This window comes from Solanum verrucosum, unplaced genomic scaffold (genome assembly GCF_900185275.1).
Source record: "Solanum verrucosum unplaced genomic scaffold, falcon-dt-bn FXZP01000009.1, whole genome shotgun sequence".
Taxonomy (NCBI): domain Eukaryota; kingdom Viridiplantae; phylum Streptophyta; class Magnoliopsida; order Solanales; family Solanaceae; genus Solanum; species Solanum verrucosum.
The window spans coordinates 1,506,494-1,523,794 of NW_026020231.1; the positions used below are offsets into that span (position 1 = coordinate 1,506,494).

The 17,301-nt window shown below is 34.7% G+C and overlaps 4 protein-coding genes across 4 annotated transcripts; 1 reads left to right on the forward strand and 3 right to left on the reverse strand.

Moving 5' to 3' along the window:
- Window positions 1–1,958: 1,958 nt before the first annotated feature.
- LOC125832237 (RING-H2 finger protein ATL39-like) lies at window positions 1,959–2,363 on the reverse strand. The gene has a single exon (XM_049511385.1). It carries the CDS (start codon window positions 2,361–2,363, stop codon window positions 1,959–1,961), a length of 405 nt encoding a protein of 134 aa, XP_049367342.1.
- A 1,333-nt stretch (window positions 2,364–3,696) lies between these two features.
- LOC125832280 (SNAP25 homologous protein SNAP33-like) lies at window positions 3,697–7,910 on the forward strand. The gene is made up of 6 exons (XM_049511419.1): window positions 3,697–3,824; window positions 4,522–5,080; window positions 5,514–5,607; window positions 5,768–5,898; window positions 7,409–7,506; window positions 7,666–7,910. The coding sequence occupies exons 2-6, from the start codon at window positions 4,583–4,585 to the stop codon at window positions 7,763–7,765; spliced, it is 921 nt and encodes a 306-aa protein (XP_049367376.1). The 5' UTR covers window positions 3,697–3,824; window positions 4,522–4,582; the 3' UTR covers window positions 7,766–7,910.
- A 1,682-nt stretch (window positions 7,911–9,592) lies between these two features.
- LOC125832327 (uncharacterized) lies at window positions 9,593–10,147 on the reverse strand. Its single transcript, XM_049511466.1, has one exon. The coding sequence runs from the start codon at window positions 10,050–10,052 to the stop codon at window positions 9,786–9,788; it is 267 nt and encodes an 88-aa protein (XP_049367423.1). The 5' UTR covers window positions 10,053–10,147; the 3' UTR covers window positions 9,593–9,785.
- A 522-nt stretch (window positions 10,148–10,669) lies between these two features.
- Window positions 10,670–15,827, reverse strand: LOC125832521 (heparanase-like protein 1). Its single transcript, XM_049511688.1, has 10 exons — window positions 15,579–15,827; window positions 14,515–14,773; window positions 14,360–14,396; window positions 13,996–14,179; window positions 13,376–13,524; window positions 13,034–13,267; window positions 12,421–12,610; window positions 12,211–12,336; window positions 11,968–12,067; window positions 10,670–11,098 (listed from the first exon to the last, which is right to left on the reverse strand). Exons 2-10 carry the CDS (start codon window positions 14,722–14,724, stop codon window positions 10,706–10,708), a joined length of 1,623 nt encoding a protein of 540 aa, XP_049367645.1. The 5' UTR covers window positions 14,725–14,773; window positions 15,579–15,827; the 3' UTR covers window positions 10,670–10,705.
- Between the last annotated feature and the right edge of the window lie 1,474 nt (window positions 15,828–17,301).

Here is a 17,301-nt window from a genome sequence, read left to right on the forward strand (position 1 = left end):
TGTAGTATATTTGAAGTTCCCAATGGAGATTGGTTTATCGGGATTGAAAAAAGAAACAGAGAAATCCTTCATTGATCGACAACATTCAGCACCAGTGACATTTCTGCGTAGCATAGATATTTGATAAAACGTGTTCATTTCAAGCATGTATTCTGGTGGAGAGTGTGTTTTCAAGTTGTTTGTCTAAGTCTACTTTTATTTCGTTTAGAGGAGTTTGATAAATGCAATTGAACTTCGATTTCAATATACAGTCAATTTGGCTGTGCTGTGTTATACTGCAATTTGCTGATAGCTATATCATCATGCTAAGTTCTATCTGTAAATATCGAAAACAACCTCCCTACCTTGCAAGGTATTGTGGACATACTTGACACTACCCTCCCCTGAACCCCACTTGGTGGTATTACATCGGGTGTGTTGTTGTAAATATAAAATATTCTACATTATATGGAATATCATCCATTATTCTGATACCTAAATGTCTAAATTCAATGTAACTAAACATGATACGTATTAAAGATTATCCTAGAAGTGCTCGTATCAAGATTGGACAGAGTAGTTGTGTGATGCAGCCTCTGATGTGATATCAAATTGTTTAATCTTGGTCATCGAATGAAAGTTGTTTGAATCTTATTTTTCTTGCATTATTTTTTTCTAGCGTGTGGAATCGTGCCTTGTATTAGTGAGAAAAGAAATGTTATATCATTAGTATATATCTAGTAATTTACAAATGAAAAACTTGGTAGCTAAGAATTAGGGATTCGTGATCTGTTTGCTTGTTTCCTGGAAATTGGTTTAAGTCTTGAAAACAAAATATGGGAAGTTATTCTGTACATATGCCAGTGGGAAATAACAAGTATAATGTGAGGTGAGCGCAAGCTAGTGTGAACACTAATGTTGTAAAGAAAGTAAAATGTTGGTTTCAAGTTTTTTTTTCAAAAAGTTTATGCAAAATGTGCTTTTTTGAAGAAACTGTTTGAAAGGGTGTTTTTTTCAAATTAAAGTTCTATTCACAAAAACTTTTATTGACTTCTTACCTAAAATCTAAGACCCAATTTCCCTTCCTTTTTATTCAGTACAACAAAGAACACACACACACATTAGGTGGAAGTACTGAAATAGATTAAAGACAAACTACAAATTCTATTCTTGAAAGCATTTTGGTTGGGGTTAAGACAACAGATTACATTATTGGCCATATACGAAAAGATTAGATGATGACCAAGTGAAAAGAGCTACTCTTCTATTAATATGGCAAAGTTGTGGCCTTGTGGGTCACCCACCATTCATGATGACTCAAAAGTGTAGCGGTAAAAAAAAAAGTCACGCAGCGAATCAATGGATCACGCACTTGGAGACAATAACAAAGGCATGTTTGATTCTTCAGTACGTAGCAAAGTGTTAAAAAGAGTGAAGTATAGAGATAACGGTAAATGTGAGGAACGACACGAGTTCATTGTGCCTCTAGGAACATGCTATCCAATTGAATTTTTTTTATTCATCTCATATGAAACTTAAAAGGATTCCGAAGAGCCCTATGTCAAGTGGAAAATGCAGAAAAGAACCAAGGAAATTTTGGTAAAAGATAAAACGATCCCACATTTAGCTCGCGGTCCATAGATTTTTTCCAAGTAAAGTGCAATTTCAATCACAACTTCAAAAAAGCTCAAATTTTAACCTTCAAAATCTGTGGCCAAACGAAAGCTTAATTTGCTAGAAATAGTAATAGAATCTCAAAAAACTAAAAATATGGATGCAACAATTCTACTACAAATTAAAATCAATGTACTAATAAGTTAGCAAAATTGTTAATGTATATATACAAAAGAATTTTGTTTTTTACCTTATTTACCCGAGATTCAATTGGAACCACCAAATCTCTAGCAAATTAGCAATTGCTAATTAGAAATCATGGAACCACAAATCTCTAGCTAATTAGCCATTAATCTGAAATCGAATCACGCTGCGAGATTTCCTCGATACCGTATTATACGTGACAAGTTAGTATTAACAGTCGTCCGGCACAAAGGGCACGTCTCGTTATCTTCTAACCAAGGACGAACACAACCAACATGAAATCCATGGCAACAAGGATGAAGAATAGCACAAATTTCCCCTATTTTAATTTCCGCAATACATATCGAACAATCACTGTTTTTCACTACTTCATCGCAAATACCAATCGCTACTTCACCAGCTCTATTTTCCGGCGGATATGAGGAGATTCCATCGGCAGGATTATTCGAATGCGGCGGCGATTCTTCGGCGCAGCAAACAAACTTTTTCTTCAATATGATGATAAACGGAACAAGTAAAATGGCAAAAGTGATGAGGAAGATATAACTTCCATTGATATTTGGCATCGATTTGAAGATTATGGAAGAAGACAAATCATCAATTGATCATTTGCTGAATATATTAGACTTTCCTTTTTTTTTAATTTCTTAATAAATTATTATGAAAAAAGTGATAAATAATTAATTAATTTTTGTTGACGTGGAGTGGGTCAGGTGACTCAGGTCTTACGTAATATGGAGAAGAAACGGTCCAATTTGTCAATTTGGCTAAATTCAAAAGTCGGTCCTATACCATTTCTTTATATTTATTTATAATTTTTTTGTTATTCTCTCTTCATTTGTTTTTTCTTTAACAAATTGAAAGTTCATATTAATTTGGAACCCTTTTGGGAAATCGATAATTACTGCTCTTTGAATACGTAGATGATAAATTTATTTTTATGTAATAACTTATAAATCACACTGAAAAAATATAATTGCTCTAGACTCGAGTGAGAAGACCTTGTCGGGAGAATGATCCATAAACTCTCTTTATTTAACAAATGGAAAGATTCATGTTAACTTTTTTTTTTTTTGGAAAACCTTTAGAAAACTGATAACCGAAATTCTTCAAATATATGGGGTATATTCGTTTTTTTCCACAATAACTCATAAATTACTTAGGAAGCATAAATAAAACTAGACAAATTTAGTGTAACAAGTTTGATTGAGAATTGATCCATATTCTCTCTTTATGGGGCTACATGGCACAAATTCAGTGATTCTTACGGATGCATACACCATCAAAAAAATATATGACTTTCTCTATTTTATATTAATTGAATTTGTGAGGCAATGCACACATATTAAGAAAAATATTCAAAGACATAATTTTTACTATTACCCATTGTGAAATCATAAATAGTATAACTTTGTAAGTGTAATTTATCTCCTAAAAAATGTAGTATAAAATTTCAATAAATGAATAGACAAATATGGAAAAAATATATCAAACATCCATCTTGAATTTAAACAATCAGTTTTTGAACAATGAAAAAAACCTCAAAAATTCATATAGAGACGATCAGAGTACTTGTTTTATCTCAATTTATATAATTGACAGTACATACTCTATCCGTCCATATTTAGTTGTCATGTTTGTTTTTCGAAAGTCAATTTGATTAATTATTAAAATTAAATTAGATTTACATTAATTCGATATTTTAAAAAAATAAATATATATATTCAAAAACTATATGAAAAGTACTATAAATTATATTTTTTTTACATATCAATATAATAAAAAAATTTATATTATAACATGTTAGTCAATTTTAAAAAACATGACAACTAAAAATGGATAGAGTGATTAAAGTATTTGTACTAGTGTTCTCGCTATCGAATTTAATAGGCTCTTCTCTTTCTCTCTCTGCCCCCTCTCTCTTTCTCTCTCTATCTATATTTTCTCAGTGGATTGGTTCTCTGAGAGAGAGGGGCGTTAATCTCGGTGCTCCAAAATCCGTATCCATACTGTTCCTTCGTTTGCAGGTATTTTTTCTTCTTTTTATCCCTCTGGGTATCTTCAAATCGCTAAGCTTATTGTACTGATTTGTTTCTGTTACTTTTTTTTTCTTGTTGCTATTTCTACTCTTTAGTGAAGCAATCTGCACTTACCCTATTGTTTTAGTCTTGCTTGATTTCTGGGGGTTTTGAGAATTTAGTATGAAGGAATACGGTAGATTAATTGGGATTTTTCTTGATTGTTCATTTGATTTGTCGAAAAAAAAGTAAAATGAACAGTAAAGAAGTTGCATTAGAACCGTTCACGAATATTCAGGACGGTTTTTGGTGAAACAATCTGCACTTGTCTATTGTTTTTGGTGAAACCGTTCACGAATATTCAGATCATTGTTGTAGGACGGATTTTGGTGGGTGTTTTGGATCCCTTTCTGTAAGGCCCCCTAAAGAACCCAAAATGGCCCCTTGTCGTTTTTGTTCATAATATACTAACTACTAGTTTGTGTGCTTAAATCTTGGAATTGAAGTCTTGAGTGTTCTTGTCATCGATTCTGTGCATTTTTCGAAAGTACTTTGTTAATTTTTTTATGTAGAATCCACTAGCTTTCGCTTACAATGTTTGTCAGCAGTATGGTCAAGTGAATTTTCTTGTTATGACTGATTCTTGATAACTGATTTGAACTGTTATAACACAGTGTTAATAGCTTTGTGTTACTTCTTTCTCCAGGCACATTTCCTAATTACTTGAATATTTCCTACCAAAGCAAGGTTACCTCTTATCCTTTGAAATGTTCAGGCTTAAGAAGTCGCTCTTGCATAGGAATGCTAGGAATCACTCTGTGAATCCTGGATCCGGTGGTTATTCAAGTTCAAATCCTTTTGATTCTGACAATGAATCTGACAACAAGGAAACTATAAAACCTGCTCGGAGAACTTCGTCAGAGCCTTCTCTAATTACCCCACATTTGAGTACAAACCCTTTTGATGATGATGATGATATTAAACAGTCTCATTCATCTGCTTACTCCGCGACTTCAACAGAAAGAAATAGATTCAAGAATGAGTTCAGGGACTCTGGAGGATTTGAAAACCAAACTGTACAGGAGTTGGAAAACTATGCAGTACACAAGGCTGAAGAGACAACGAAGGCTGTTAACAATTGTCTGAGGATTGCAGAAGACATTAGACAAGATGCAACAAAAACTGTTATCGCCTTACATCAGCAGGGTGAACAAATTACAAGAACCCACCTAACTGCAGCTGACATTGAACACGACCTTAGCAGAGTATGGTTTTAAAGTCTATGACATTTGTAGTTTGCAAAAGAAGAACTTGTTGTGGATTAGCATTACCCGTTATATCATCATGGACTACCAGTACCCATCAGTCATTCTTGTTTTTGCAATTTTTCATTCTTCAGTCATTTCATTGAATGGTTCATAACATTGTTGAAATTTATGCTGAATGATAGGTTATTTCCTTGTTCATTTGAGATGAAACTTTATATAGTCTTTAGCAGGGCATATAAATTTTGTTTTAACTTATATAATGCATACATAACTAGTCTGCTTCAACCCGTTCCACCTCCTTAACCTACATTTGACTCGTAACTACTAAATTCTTTGTTAGCATTTCTTGATCTGGAAGATTTTATGTCTGCTATTTCCTTCTGCCATTGTGCTTATCATCTGGTAACTAAAGCTTCAAATTTAATTACAGGGTGAAAAACTTTTGGGAACTCTTGGTAGCTATTTTTCTAAGACTTGGAAGCCTAAGAAGATACGCTCAATTACAGGGCCAGTAATTACTAGAGGTAACTCATCAGATTTTATTCTTGCTCATTAAATATGCTTTGGTGTTTGTGAGCAGGGAAAAGAAAAAAACTAACAGGGCATTAAGATATAGAAAGCATAAAAAAATATGGGGAGGTTGTGGCTATTGAGTAAACTGCTGATTATCTTTTGTTGTGGCAGATGATCCAGTTCAAAGAAGGGGTAACCACCTGGAGCAGAGAGAAAAGTTGGGGTTGAGCTCTGCACCTAAGGAACGCTCAAGTTCACGAACACCACCTCAGGAACCTACTAATGCACTGCAGAAAGTTGAGGTACATACAATGTTACTTGAAAAAACAGAGATCGGCATTAAGATCTCCTTTATATAAATGGTTCAGAGAATTGATACTGGCTTTAAGCCGTTGCATGATAGGAAGATAAACTTTGGGTCAATATAGTGACTGGCATTAAGAACTCCTTTATATATTTGGTTCAGAGGTTGATATTGGCTCTAGGCTGTTGCATGATAGGAAGATAAACTTTCTCTTACTTATGCTTCCAAGACTTAGAAAACAAGTTGATCGAGTCTATCAACTGGCTCGTTTTGCTTATGAAGTAAGGTTAGCAATCTCTGAAGCTCAGTCACCTCTCAATCCTGGAAATTCCTCCTGAATCTCAAATCCCAAAAAGTCCCAACCCCTTGTGTCCCCCTAACCTGTTGAACAATCCATTCCCTTTGGCAAGTGACCCTAAACAAAATAGGGATTTAAGTTCCCCTTTATTTGAATGAGGAAAGCAAATTAGTTTGACAGTACCATAATTCATGGATAATTTGACTTGTAATTGTGCACTTTGCAATGTCTAGATGTAAAAGCTTAGAATTTGCGAAATACTGAACGATGGGGGTGGGGGTCGGTGAAAGCTACACCACACCACGTATGACCAATTGGAATCAACAGTCTTTTGTTGCATGGCTGCTGACTTAGCAGCAGTTGGTTTGTTATAGGTTTAGGATTTGATTGAATTTGGAGACCATTTTCTATTTTCCTATCTATGGGAATGTCGTCATTCTAACTTTTTTGGATGAGTCTAATTTTTTCCTTGAGTCAAAGGTCTATATGAAACAGCCTCCCTACCCCACAAAGGTAGGGGCTAGGTTTGCGTACACCTCATCCTCTCCAAACCCCACTTGTGGGACAACCTTAGGGTTGGAGGTGAGGGGTGCTTACCATCCGAGCAACTTGGTGACTTGAACCCACAACCTTAAGGTTGGAGGTGAGGGGTGCTTACCATCCGAGCAACTTGGTGACTTGAACCCACAACCTTAAGGTTGGAGGTGAGGGATGCTTACTAGCCGAGCAACTCCCTTTTATCAATACTGGGTATGTTGTTGTTGACTTTATTTCTAGTGACTTCATTCTTAGAGAACTTGTTTCTTCAGTTGGAAGTCCTGGTAATATTTCTTTTGGATACAAATTCCAGATTCTGAAGTAGAATAATGTTTGATGATTTATAGAAACCCTACTGCTTTCTAGCTTCAACTCTCGGCTAAATTATAAGGAATTAGAGGAGAAGGGAAGGTTACATTTGATAGAGGACTACATGGTTCATGGGCTATATCTCCACCTTTTTTTCCGGGGTGTTGGGAAAGAGTGATCTATTCGTGTTTCCTTGTGGAATGAAAGAGCGGGTCTGATTGGAGGGGTAGAGAAAGAAGTGAATGTGAGTTGGACAATGGAGAGTATCACTCTTGCATCTTATTAAACTACAAAAGAACCTCTTTTGTCAACAGATTAAGGGAAAGCAATGGAAACAACTCTAATCATTTTGGAAATTTGACAGGTTGAGCACGCGAAGCAAGATGACGCATTATCAGATCTCAGTAACCTGTTGGGAGAGCTCAAACATATGGCTATTGACATGGGGTCTGAAATCGAGAGGTTAGTATTCAAGATAGTGAAATCTTTTTTAAAAGGATCATCAGCATCCTTGCTCTTTTCCCCTACTCCTTTCCTCTTCTTATTTTACTTTCATGTCCTGTGTTATTCCATACTCTAACCACTTCTAAGAATTTCTGCATATGTTGTTGGATATTGTAGGCAGAACAAATCCCTGGATCATTTTCAAGATGATGTAGATGAGCTCAATTTCCGAGTTAAAGGTGCCAACCAGCGTGGTCGCCGCTTACTTGGAAAATAACCTAGCACTTATCTCATGTATTAGCACTAGATATTAACGTGCTCATGCTTTTTCTTCATAATGCCAATTCTTTCATCTGTTACTTCTGATTTTTTTTTGTAAACGGGTGACATCAGATCGAGTTAATCAATTAATTTCCTGGTAATCGGTTTGCAGATCAACAATTTACTGAAATTTACTTGCTCTTTCTCATTTTTCCATTTTGCAAGCGTATTATACCATTCCTTGCACCGTTTTTACCATTTTTTTGGACGTTCTGGACAAGAGGAAGTTTATTTGCCTAGAGTAGCCATCAAAATCTTTGACGTTGCAACATACTTAATCACAGAGTACAATAAAAAGCGCTTACAATGCTCCCATGATGACGAATGGTGACATTTGAACACACTAAACTTTAAAGAGCAGAACTGGGAAATACTATTGTTGTTTTCCAAGATCAAAATGCCACAAGACTCAAAGTAATCCCACATAAATCAGCTTTCGCAGGATCCATTTCATGCACACAGGAGATATAATGCAATGGAAATACCAGTAACAGGCACAAGCTGGAAAGGAAAAACAAATTTTCATATAAAGAATGCCTTCATAGCTTTTGTTTATGCAGCAATAACTCTGAAGCCATTGCTATAAAGGTCTTTGCGTGGTCATGGTCAAAATGATGTATCCTCTGCAAAGTAACATACACATGAGGCAGACTGTAACTTCAGTTAGTTTAGTGGGTATTATAGTCTATCTGTCAACATGTTGAGCATAAATTGGTAAAGATAAGCTGGTGAAAGCCCTTCACATCAGTTTTGAAAACAATAATCAGAAAAGACATTTGGATAAGGAGAGGTAAACGAAGGCAAAGGTTTTCAGGGTTCCCTTAAACAAAGGGAAACAGGAGACTGAAAGCTTGAGAAGGAGCATGAGAAAAGGAAGACACTCAGCCAAAAAAGAGAGGAAGAGAGAAGCATATCTAATCCTAACTTTCTGGTCAGCATAATATCAATAGAGGATGATAAATTGATAATGGAATTGAGAAAGATAGAGATATTGTAACCTTCTGTATGTTTTGGTTTCTTTCCGAAAGTTGTTGAAAGTAGCCTTCCCCTTTCAATTGACATATAGTCCCATCACAGAAAGACAACTCCACACGAAAAAACTGAGTTCACCTTTGGTTCAATTCTTCAAGGGTACTGATATTCAAAAACCTCAACAGCATTATTGCAAACTAGAATTTCTAGGTTCAGGTACTTCTTACAGCTACCCTCAGTGGTTTGTTAAAGCTGCTAAAGGTTACAGTAGTTTGCCTTCAGTCATCAAGGCAAAGTCTTGTTACTATTGGACATGCAGTTTCCTGATCCCGCATAATTCATAATATCAAAAGTAGCAAGCTTTTGCAGAACACACTGTAAAATCTTACAATGCTTGTACGACAAACAAGTGCAACATCAGCTAAAACTGAATCAAGGTACTCCCACAGTCACAATCAATAATCTGAAGAACTTAACCAAATCCATGTACACAAGCATTCTAGAAACCAAGACTTATGGCAGATCGCCAGCCAACAATGCATAAGGCATAGTCCAGCAACCAGCCAATCACCGGGCACATGAAAACAACAATCTCTAATCTATTCTACCAAACATTGTTTATCAAATTGTGCTAAGCTAACAAAAACATTCACCGGGCACATGAAAACAACAATCTCTAATCTATCTACCAAATATTGTCTATCGAAAGCACTCAATTCAATTCAACTCAAAACAAGGTTGGAGCTTTATGAAAAATCGATTCTTTCAAAAATACATAGCCGAGGAATATCAGTTAAAGAACATCAACAATACAGGGCAGTGACATTCATCACAATTAACATTCAATTGTACAAAAAAGAACCAAAACCCTAGGGTTTCTACAAAACACCATTCATAACTCGAGGGATTCACATCCATCATTGCTGAACAATTCAACGTTCACAGAATTATTCTATTGTTTTAATTATCAAAAAAGGATTAAAAATGACGACAATTCAATGGTGTTACTGGTTCAATTCCATAACGCTTTTGACCTTGGGTGCGTAGAGGGAGTAAACTACGGCCTGTCTCTTGGCAACCTCGAGCTGGGACCTACCATCGGAGAAAGCAGCGGTGACCTTAGATGGATCCGATAGGTCTTTGTTCTGGCGAAACCCATCGATTGTTCGGCGCTTAGTGTATTCCCTAACGTTGTAATCGGGAAACTCACGCGCCGTCCGTAGAAGCGACCGGAAAAGAGTAAGGACTTCCACGCGTGACGGCGACGCCATTTTTCCTTTAGAAACAAAAACGCCGAGAGGTTTTCCGATTCAGGCGAACGATTGTGTGAAGAGGCGCTGCTGAGGTTTATCTAGAAAATCTGGGGTTTTAATAGCGAAAAAGAAAAATATTTTCAATATTCCACCGTTGGCCCCTTAAATATCGACAATCATTTTTATTTTATTTTTGGTAGTAATTTTTTGTGCTACAATAGGACACTTCCCCCTAGTTATTTTTAAATTAAAAATCCATCAAATATGTGAATTTATTGCCGACTTTAATTGAGTATTATAAAACTCAGATTTGAAATATTTCACTAGAGCAGTTAGGGACGAATCTAGGTAAGAGGAGATAACTGGACAAGTGTAAGTACTAGAATCCCAAAAAAAATATATTGCATGTATAAGATATTTTTAAAATTTTAGTGTATGTATGTATATAAAATTTTGAATCTCATGAACATAAGAAAATATTTTTGTATGTTTAATGGGTAGTTAGTTACATCCAAAGCCAAAAACATAAATGAAAAAGGATAAATGTAACAGAGGTAGAAAAGTTGAACTGGTATATTTGATTCTATAATGAATTATTCCATGTAAAAATTATAATCAGCTATAAGGGGTTGTAGCCACATTTATATTTGTATTGAAGCTCTCAATAATACCTATCTACAACTGGGAGAATTAAAATTGGGGAAAACAATGAACTTGATGGACAATGGTTCAATAGATATTGGAGAGTTAAGATTTGCAAGGACTGGAGACAAGCTTGGAATGTCTCCTGTTTCTGTGAGTCGCAATAATTTCCCGTTGAGGAGCATTGTTCTGCTTTTAATGTTGCCACCTTCTGGTGTTAGATGGTACTCTTCTCGCGATAATGTAACATCTGATGACTTGGTTCCTACCCATGACACACTTTCTTTAATACTGCGCGCGAATGATTTCTTGTTGTGAACCTTTTTCTCACCAACTTGCAAGCTGGTTTCTGCAGTAGAGTGGATGTTGACCTTGTACTGAATCTGGGTGCTTAAATTTATCAGAAGTAAAGTCACACCTGCCTGAACCAGTGAGTTAATACGCGGTTTTGGTCTTTAGTAGTAGTATGGATATGCAAATAATCAAGTAGAGATTTGAAAGACAGTAGGTAGCACATACACATAAATGAGAGTTCAGTGGGTCATTTGATATTTGCATGAGATCGAGGGAATCAAGAACAACAAAGTGTACGCAGACCTTTCCCCTACCACGTGGGGGTAGAGAGGCTGTTTCCAAAACTACATGGTGCTCCTAGACTCCCACAAAGCCTAATCCCACTGAAAAGTTGACAATGCATAAGTTGAGACATTGGCTGCAATTCTGATATGCAAGAATATGAAGGTTGGTTTTCGAAATAAGGCAAATGACAGAGTCAGTGGGTACAAACTCAACCAGGCCCGGTGTTTAGAAAATACCAAATAATTTAACCTTGACAGTGAAAAGCTAAAGTTGAAAAACACAGGTCATGCATTAGTTGGTTTAGTGTATACACCTGGTGCAGATAAGTTCATAATCAACTAAGGCTTATTGCATAGCCTACAAATGGAGGAGTGGAACATATTATATCTAGTCAACTTTAGTTATAACTGCCCCTGTAGGGTTCACAAACCTAAATAGCATATAGTCCTTATGTGTCAGAATCCAAAACAATATCAGAGAAACACTAGAGTAATTGCATCTTTGTTAGTCTAACTAGGAGCATATCTAATGTCGGAGACTCCATAATATATGTTATATGGACATGATAGATTATGCAACTGAAAGAAAACAAAGGAAGCAGTTAAACACAACAATTTCATTTGGGGAACCTTTAAAGCACTTGTTATCAAGACAATTTTCCAACGTAGTAATGCATCACATATTGCATAAATGAATCAGGATATACACATACTCTATCTTTTGTACAATGGGCATAAGTGCGCAAATGTGGTGCTGCACTGTTGACAACACGAAGAACTACTTTTCCCATCAGTCTATTCCAAAGAAGTGCACTGTATCAAATTGAAAACAGAAGGATCAAAACTTTTTTCTTAGATTCTCACTGACTTTAACAACATGAATATGAAAATTAACAGCCTGCTCCTTCTAATGATAGAGTGAAGCCAAACTTGAATAAAGTAGTCAAGCACCTCACCTATAATAATCAGGATTTGGAACAAACGTATCGGTATCAAGGAGCCCATAATTTCCACCTATAAGCGTCTGTCTGCAGTATACTTTAGTATGGTGCTTGGCTGCCATCCCAAGCTGATCTAAGTACCTATATTCCATATTAAAGGTCTTTGGAATTGTTTCACTTGACTGCTAGCTAATACTATAAGTCAAATTAAGCAAGAAATTTTACCAAAAGCTATCTACAAAGGCGTTAGACACATCAGGACCTCCACTGTTGAAGGCTCCACCAGATTCTCCAACCCAAGCTGAAGCCCAAGGACCATTTCTTAGAATGGTTTGAGTAAGACTGCTGAATGTGCCTTCTGTTCTACTCAGGTATTCAGGATTTAAAATTTTATCCACTAGCTTGCTATCGGACCCTGAAACAGAACATTTCTGGTTTAATTAACATAAATAAATTCATCAGCTCCGGAATCTAGATAATAGAAAGAAACTACATAAGAATAAACCAGAATGATTACACTCTTTCTAGATCTTTCGAACCACTAAACAATAATCACATGAAGAATAGATAGAAGCGGTCAATTTTTCAAGGATGTAAATGAAGTAATAAGATTAAACCAGTATAAAATTTCAAAAACAACAGCAAAATGGAGACCAAGTGTCATATACAAAAAAAAAAAAAACATTTAAGATTTCATCACTGGTTTTATGAGTTTAAAGTAGTCTGTTCATAATTAAAATTGAAGCTTACTTTTATCAATACGAACTAGATTTTCTAAGTCGAGGAGGTTTTTAATATAGCTCCAGTCTTAAAGGGAAAAAGATTCGCACTATCTCACCCGGACCAAGATTATAAATATGATGTGTCAAGACATTGACAGTGCCACGCCCTGAAACCTGAAGGAGCTTGCCGAACCACCCAGGATCATAGAATCCTCCTGGTGCTAATAGTAGAGGACGTACGGGGGTGTTCTGATATACTTGGTTTAAGAGATTGTGCAGCTGGATAACATCTTTTCCATACTGTGCAGCATCAACACTTGCACCAATCCCGCTACCACTCAATTCATTTCCTACAAAATGATAAAAGCATGGTTAAGGAAAGGAACCTCTGTGGCTCTTATAAAGGAGAGAGCTATACATAAAGTTGCAAGAAGAAAGAAACATGCCAGAAATTATACCAAATTCCCATGAGTTTATCTGGTAGCCCTTGGCAACAGTGTATTTTATGAAATCAAGGGCATTGCTGGAATCCCAATTTCCTACCCACGCGTGCCTATCTGTCGGTTGTCTCCCATACAGTGCATTCAAGCCAAAAGTCACAAGTGCTCTGCAGCAAATGCAGTGAAACTCGAATGAACTTCAACGGAGAAACTTTAGAATCATGGAAACTTTTCAACAGTCCTAAAGTTATTTTACTTTACTTTTTTGGTATAAATCATAGTCCTCAGTATAAAAAGAAATATTGATTTCAAGCACAATATTCCACATTTTTAAGTTTCTCAAAGTTATGGATGCACATTTAGGATTCAGAAGTAGTGCATAAAAGAGTCATGCATTAGATGTGGAATGCCATCAATTTAGACCTTCAAAGAGTCATTCGAAAAGATGAAAGTGGGAAAATTCGAGCATAAACCAAACTTGGGGGCGAATGTTTCCTCTTGAAAGTGGTAAATGGAAAGAAGAGAAAAGAAAAATAAGTAAAGAATCACGCCGTAATGTGCAGCCTAGGAGCAGACCAGATTATTAGCCAGGACACGGTTACATGCATTAGGAGAAGTACAGAATGTGCCAATCTTACCCTGTCTTCTTGAAAAGGTTATTTAGCTCATCCCATCTCTGCATAGGTAAGCATCCCTTAGAGAATCCAAACAACCCATCCTTCTGCTGGGTGAATGAACTGCAAGGAGATTTCAAGTTCCCTACGCCATATATTACTTGGTCTTGTAAAGAACCTCCAAGCCGTAATCTCAAACCCTTGAAAGCTGTATCACCAATAAAAGACACATAGAGAAAGAAGTTCAGTTTGCTTATCATTATAAGTAGAGCATTTCATATTTTAAGGTGAAATGACAGCATCTTGGGGTCTCAGTTTGCTAATTATGGTAATAACAAAAACAACTTGGAAATAAGTTGAAAATTATGGCATAATGGTACGTGCAAACCTCGTATAGCATTCTCCAGATATGGATGAGTTAAATCCTGACAAATCAAAACACATTCATGAACACAGACTTAATCAGAAACTCGATAAGATATTTATACTTTTAAATATTAAAGAACAAACATATTCCTTCAATAACAAGCTAGTATGAGTTACCAGGTTTATAATAGATGCTGAACCCCAAGGACATTGATTGTAGTTACACTTCTCCTTAGGCCACCAATCAATGGTAGCACCAATGTAATTAGCATCTGTCCAGGCAACTTTCGTAGATGCATCAATCGTAAGTACTATTTCTTTAACTGTTTGTGCTGAAAGTGCAGGGCATAGTGCCAAAAAGATTAACAACAAGGTTCTGAAGTCCATTAGAAGATTAACCTCCACGAATTCACCGCTGTTTGAACCTAATCATATACTGCCAAGAGGAAGCAACCAAATAAATGTTAAGAGACTTTTAAAGAGTAAGTTATTCCTTCAAACAAGAATACAAATATAGTAACATTCATTGTAAGTTACTCTTTCTAACAAGAATACAAATATAGTAACATTCATTGGACAACATCATACTCAAGTACTGTGTTTTGACAACTACATGTAGATTTAACAAAATACAACAACATATCCGGTGTATTCCCACAAGTGTTATCTGAGAAGGGTAGAGTGTATGCAAATCTTACCCCTCGTGTAGATAAGTAAGAAAATATGAATGAGAAATGAGGAAGCAAACCAAATTGTTTTCTTGCTTACATATAAAAGAACCTTAACCACTCTGAGTCAGTCAAGTTTAACCAGATCAAGAAACTTATTTATAAAGGACAATAGTAATATAATGATGGAGACGGAAATTCCAAAATTGGAAGTTAATTTAAACACTGCATCTATAAATTCAGAACCAATTAAAGACTTATACTTTTTTGTTATTAGTTTTCAGAAAACTTTTCTTCACGTCTAAGACAAATATTCCACCAGCAGTATAGTAAAGTCCACATCAACACACAATACACAAATTCACCAAAAACATTCAGCTAACAAGATCCAAACATAACCCAAAAAAAAAAAAAAAAAGCCCCTTACATTCTCTGTTGCTCCAACTCTTCAAAAATGCTCCAAAAATAATATCTTTATTAAAGATTCGACACGGATGGGCGTCATTTTTTAAAGAGTACGAACAACATAGCTTATATTAAAATCTAAAGAATAAAGAACCAACGGAACTTCACCTCACAATCCAGATGAGTAATAACGTCCAACACTAATAATGACACTAATCTGAGCTCAAATTCCGAGAAAAAAACAGCAAAAACAGGGTAAATGACAAGAATTGGGAGTAAAATGAAATGGGTTGGGTTCAGATTTGTGAGAAATCAGATAAAGATTGAATCTTTTTGGGTGAGAAGTGTCAGAATCAACTAACAGTCATTACTCATTCATTCAGTTTTTGGTAGATATGTACAGAAACAGTGACTCGTGTAAAGTGCAGACAAATAATTGGAGGAAATAGAAACTAAAGATAATTAAATACTCCACCACATATGATGAGTTGGATAGACTTTTGTCCAATTATTATTTTTTGTTGAATTCCAAGTTGTCTTCAGCTTAAAGTCAAGCCTTTACACCCAATAAGCTAGCTTGATTTTTTTCCGGAAAATTTAGTATCTCGATTTTTCGAGTTTCATATCTGAAGTTTTATATGCATAAGTTTTCTACTCCTTTTGTTTCTTTTCGACAGTCAATTTTAACTAATTTTTTAAAACTATATTAGATTATATTAATTTGATATTTTAAAATATTTAAAAACTATATGAAAAGAAATATAAATTGCAACTTTTTCCATATTGATATGATGAAAAAAAAAAACTCATCTTAAAATATTAGTCAAATTTGTATCATTTGACTCCCAAAAAGAAAACTATGACAACTAAAAAAGAAAAGAACAGAGAGAGAATTTACTATTGATTGTTGAATAGAAAAAAACAACAACTTATAATTCGAGATATGAAATTCAAAAAATCTACTTTTTTTTTAAATGATATTTTTGACCCTGCACTCTATATTTATTGGTTTATTTTAGTGATAAAGAGACAATATTTGATATTAATAACTATGCAAAGTAATATTAGTAAAATAAACTTTTTAAAGAAATGTATTAGGTCAATAATGATCAACATAGAGACTTAAAAGACTTTAAAAAATGTAATCGATCAACAATGATCAACATAGGAATTTCAAAGAATTTAAGAAATGTATCAAGTTAATAATGGTCAATATAGAGACTTAGAAGTTCTTTTAACAAACTTATACACCATCACTGGCTATATATTAATTGGGACGTGGTGATTTGAACAAAATCACTCCTTAATTAGGGATTTTAAATTTAAATCTCGAGAATAAAAAAGCCACCAACAAAAAGTTGTTTCCTCTTTATAGCCCTATGTGGCAGTTAAGACATAGTTTTTAAAAAAACTTATATGTATTATATAATATATTGAATTATTATTTTGTTTTAAAAGTGACTGTATTATATAATATATATTGATTTAAAAAAAAAAAAGTGATATGTATTATATAATATATATATATTGAATTATTTTAAAAAAAAATTGTCTGTTTATTTCTTAAATATTGATATTTTTTAATAATTTTTTTTGCTCCGACACTACTTAATTATTGTATTCTGTTATTCTAATGGGTAAAAATTGTGATAACATTCATACTATAGTTTATATAGTAAAAAAGGTCAAAATACTTATCAACAGACAACATCAAATGGATTTTGGTAAAACTAGGTGCAAACAAAACCACTTAGCTTGTAGTCAATTATTGATTGATATATATATATATATATATATATATATATATATATATATATATATATATATAGGATGAAATGAAGAACTACTAGAATTTCACTATTATGATTTGGAGAGGGCACCATGTAGATAG

Coding starts and splice junctions, on each gene's coding strand:
- LOC125832521 (XM_049511688.1), bottom strand. CDS start 14,724: ATGGACTTCAGAACCTTGTTGTTAATCTTTTTGGCACTATGCCCTGCA. Junction 13,268..13,375: donor GATAAACTCATGGGAATTTG/GTATAATTTCTG, acceptor ATCATTTTGTAG/GAAATGAATTGAGTGGTAGC. Junction 11,099..11,967: donor CCCATTGTACAAAAGATAGA/GTATGTGTATAT, acceptor TCACTGGTTCAG/GCAGGTGTGACTTTACTTCT.
- LOC125832327 (XM_049511466.1), bottom strand. CDS start 10,052: ATGGCGTCGCCGTCACGCGTGGAAGTCCTTACTCTTTTCCGGTCGCTT.
- LOC125832237 (XM_049511385.1), bottom strand. CDS start 2,363: ATGCCAAATATCAATGGAAGTTATATCTTCCTCATCACTTTTGCCATT.
- LOC125832280 (XM_049511419.1), top strand. CDS start 4,583: ATGTTCAGGCTTAAGAAGTCGCTCTTGCATAGGAATGCTAGGAATCAC. Junction 5,608..5,767: donor AGGGCCAGTAATTACTAGAG/GTAACTCATCAG, acceptor TTGTTGTGGCAG/ATGATCCAGTTCAAAGAAGG. Junction 7,507..7,665: donor ATGGGGTCTGAAATCGAGAG/GTTAGTATTCAA, acceptor TGGATATTGTAG/GCAGAACAAATCCCTGGATC.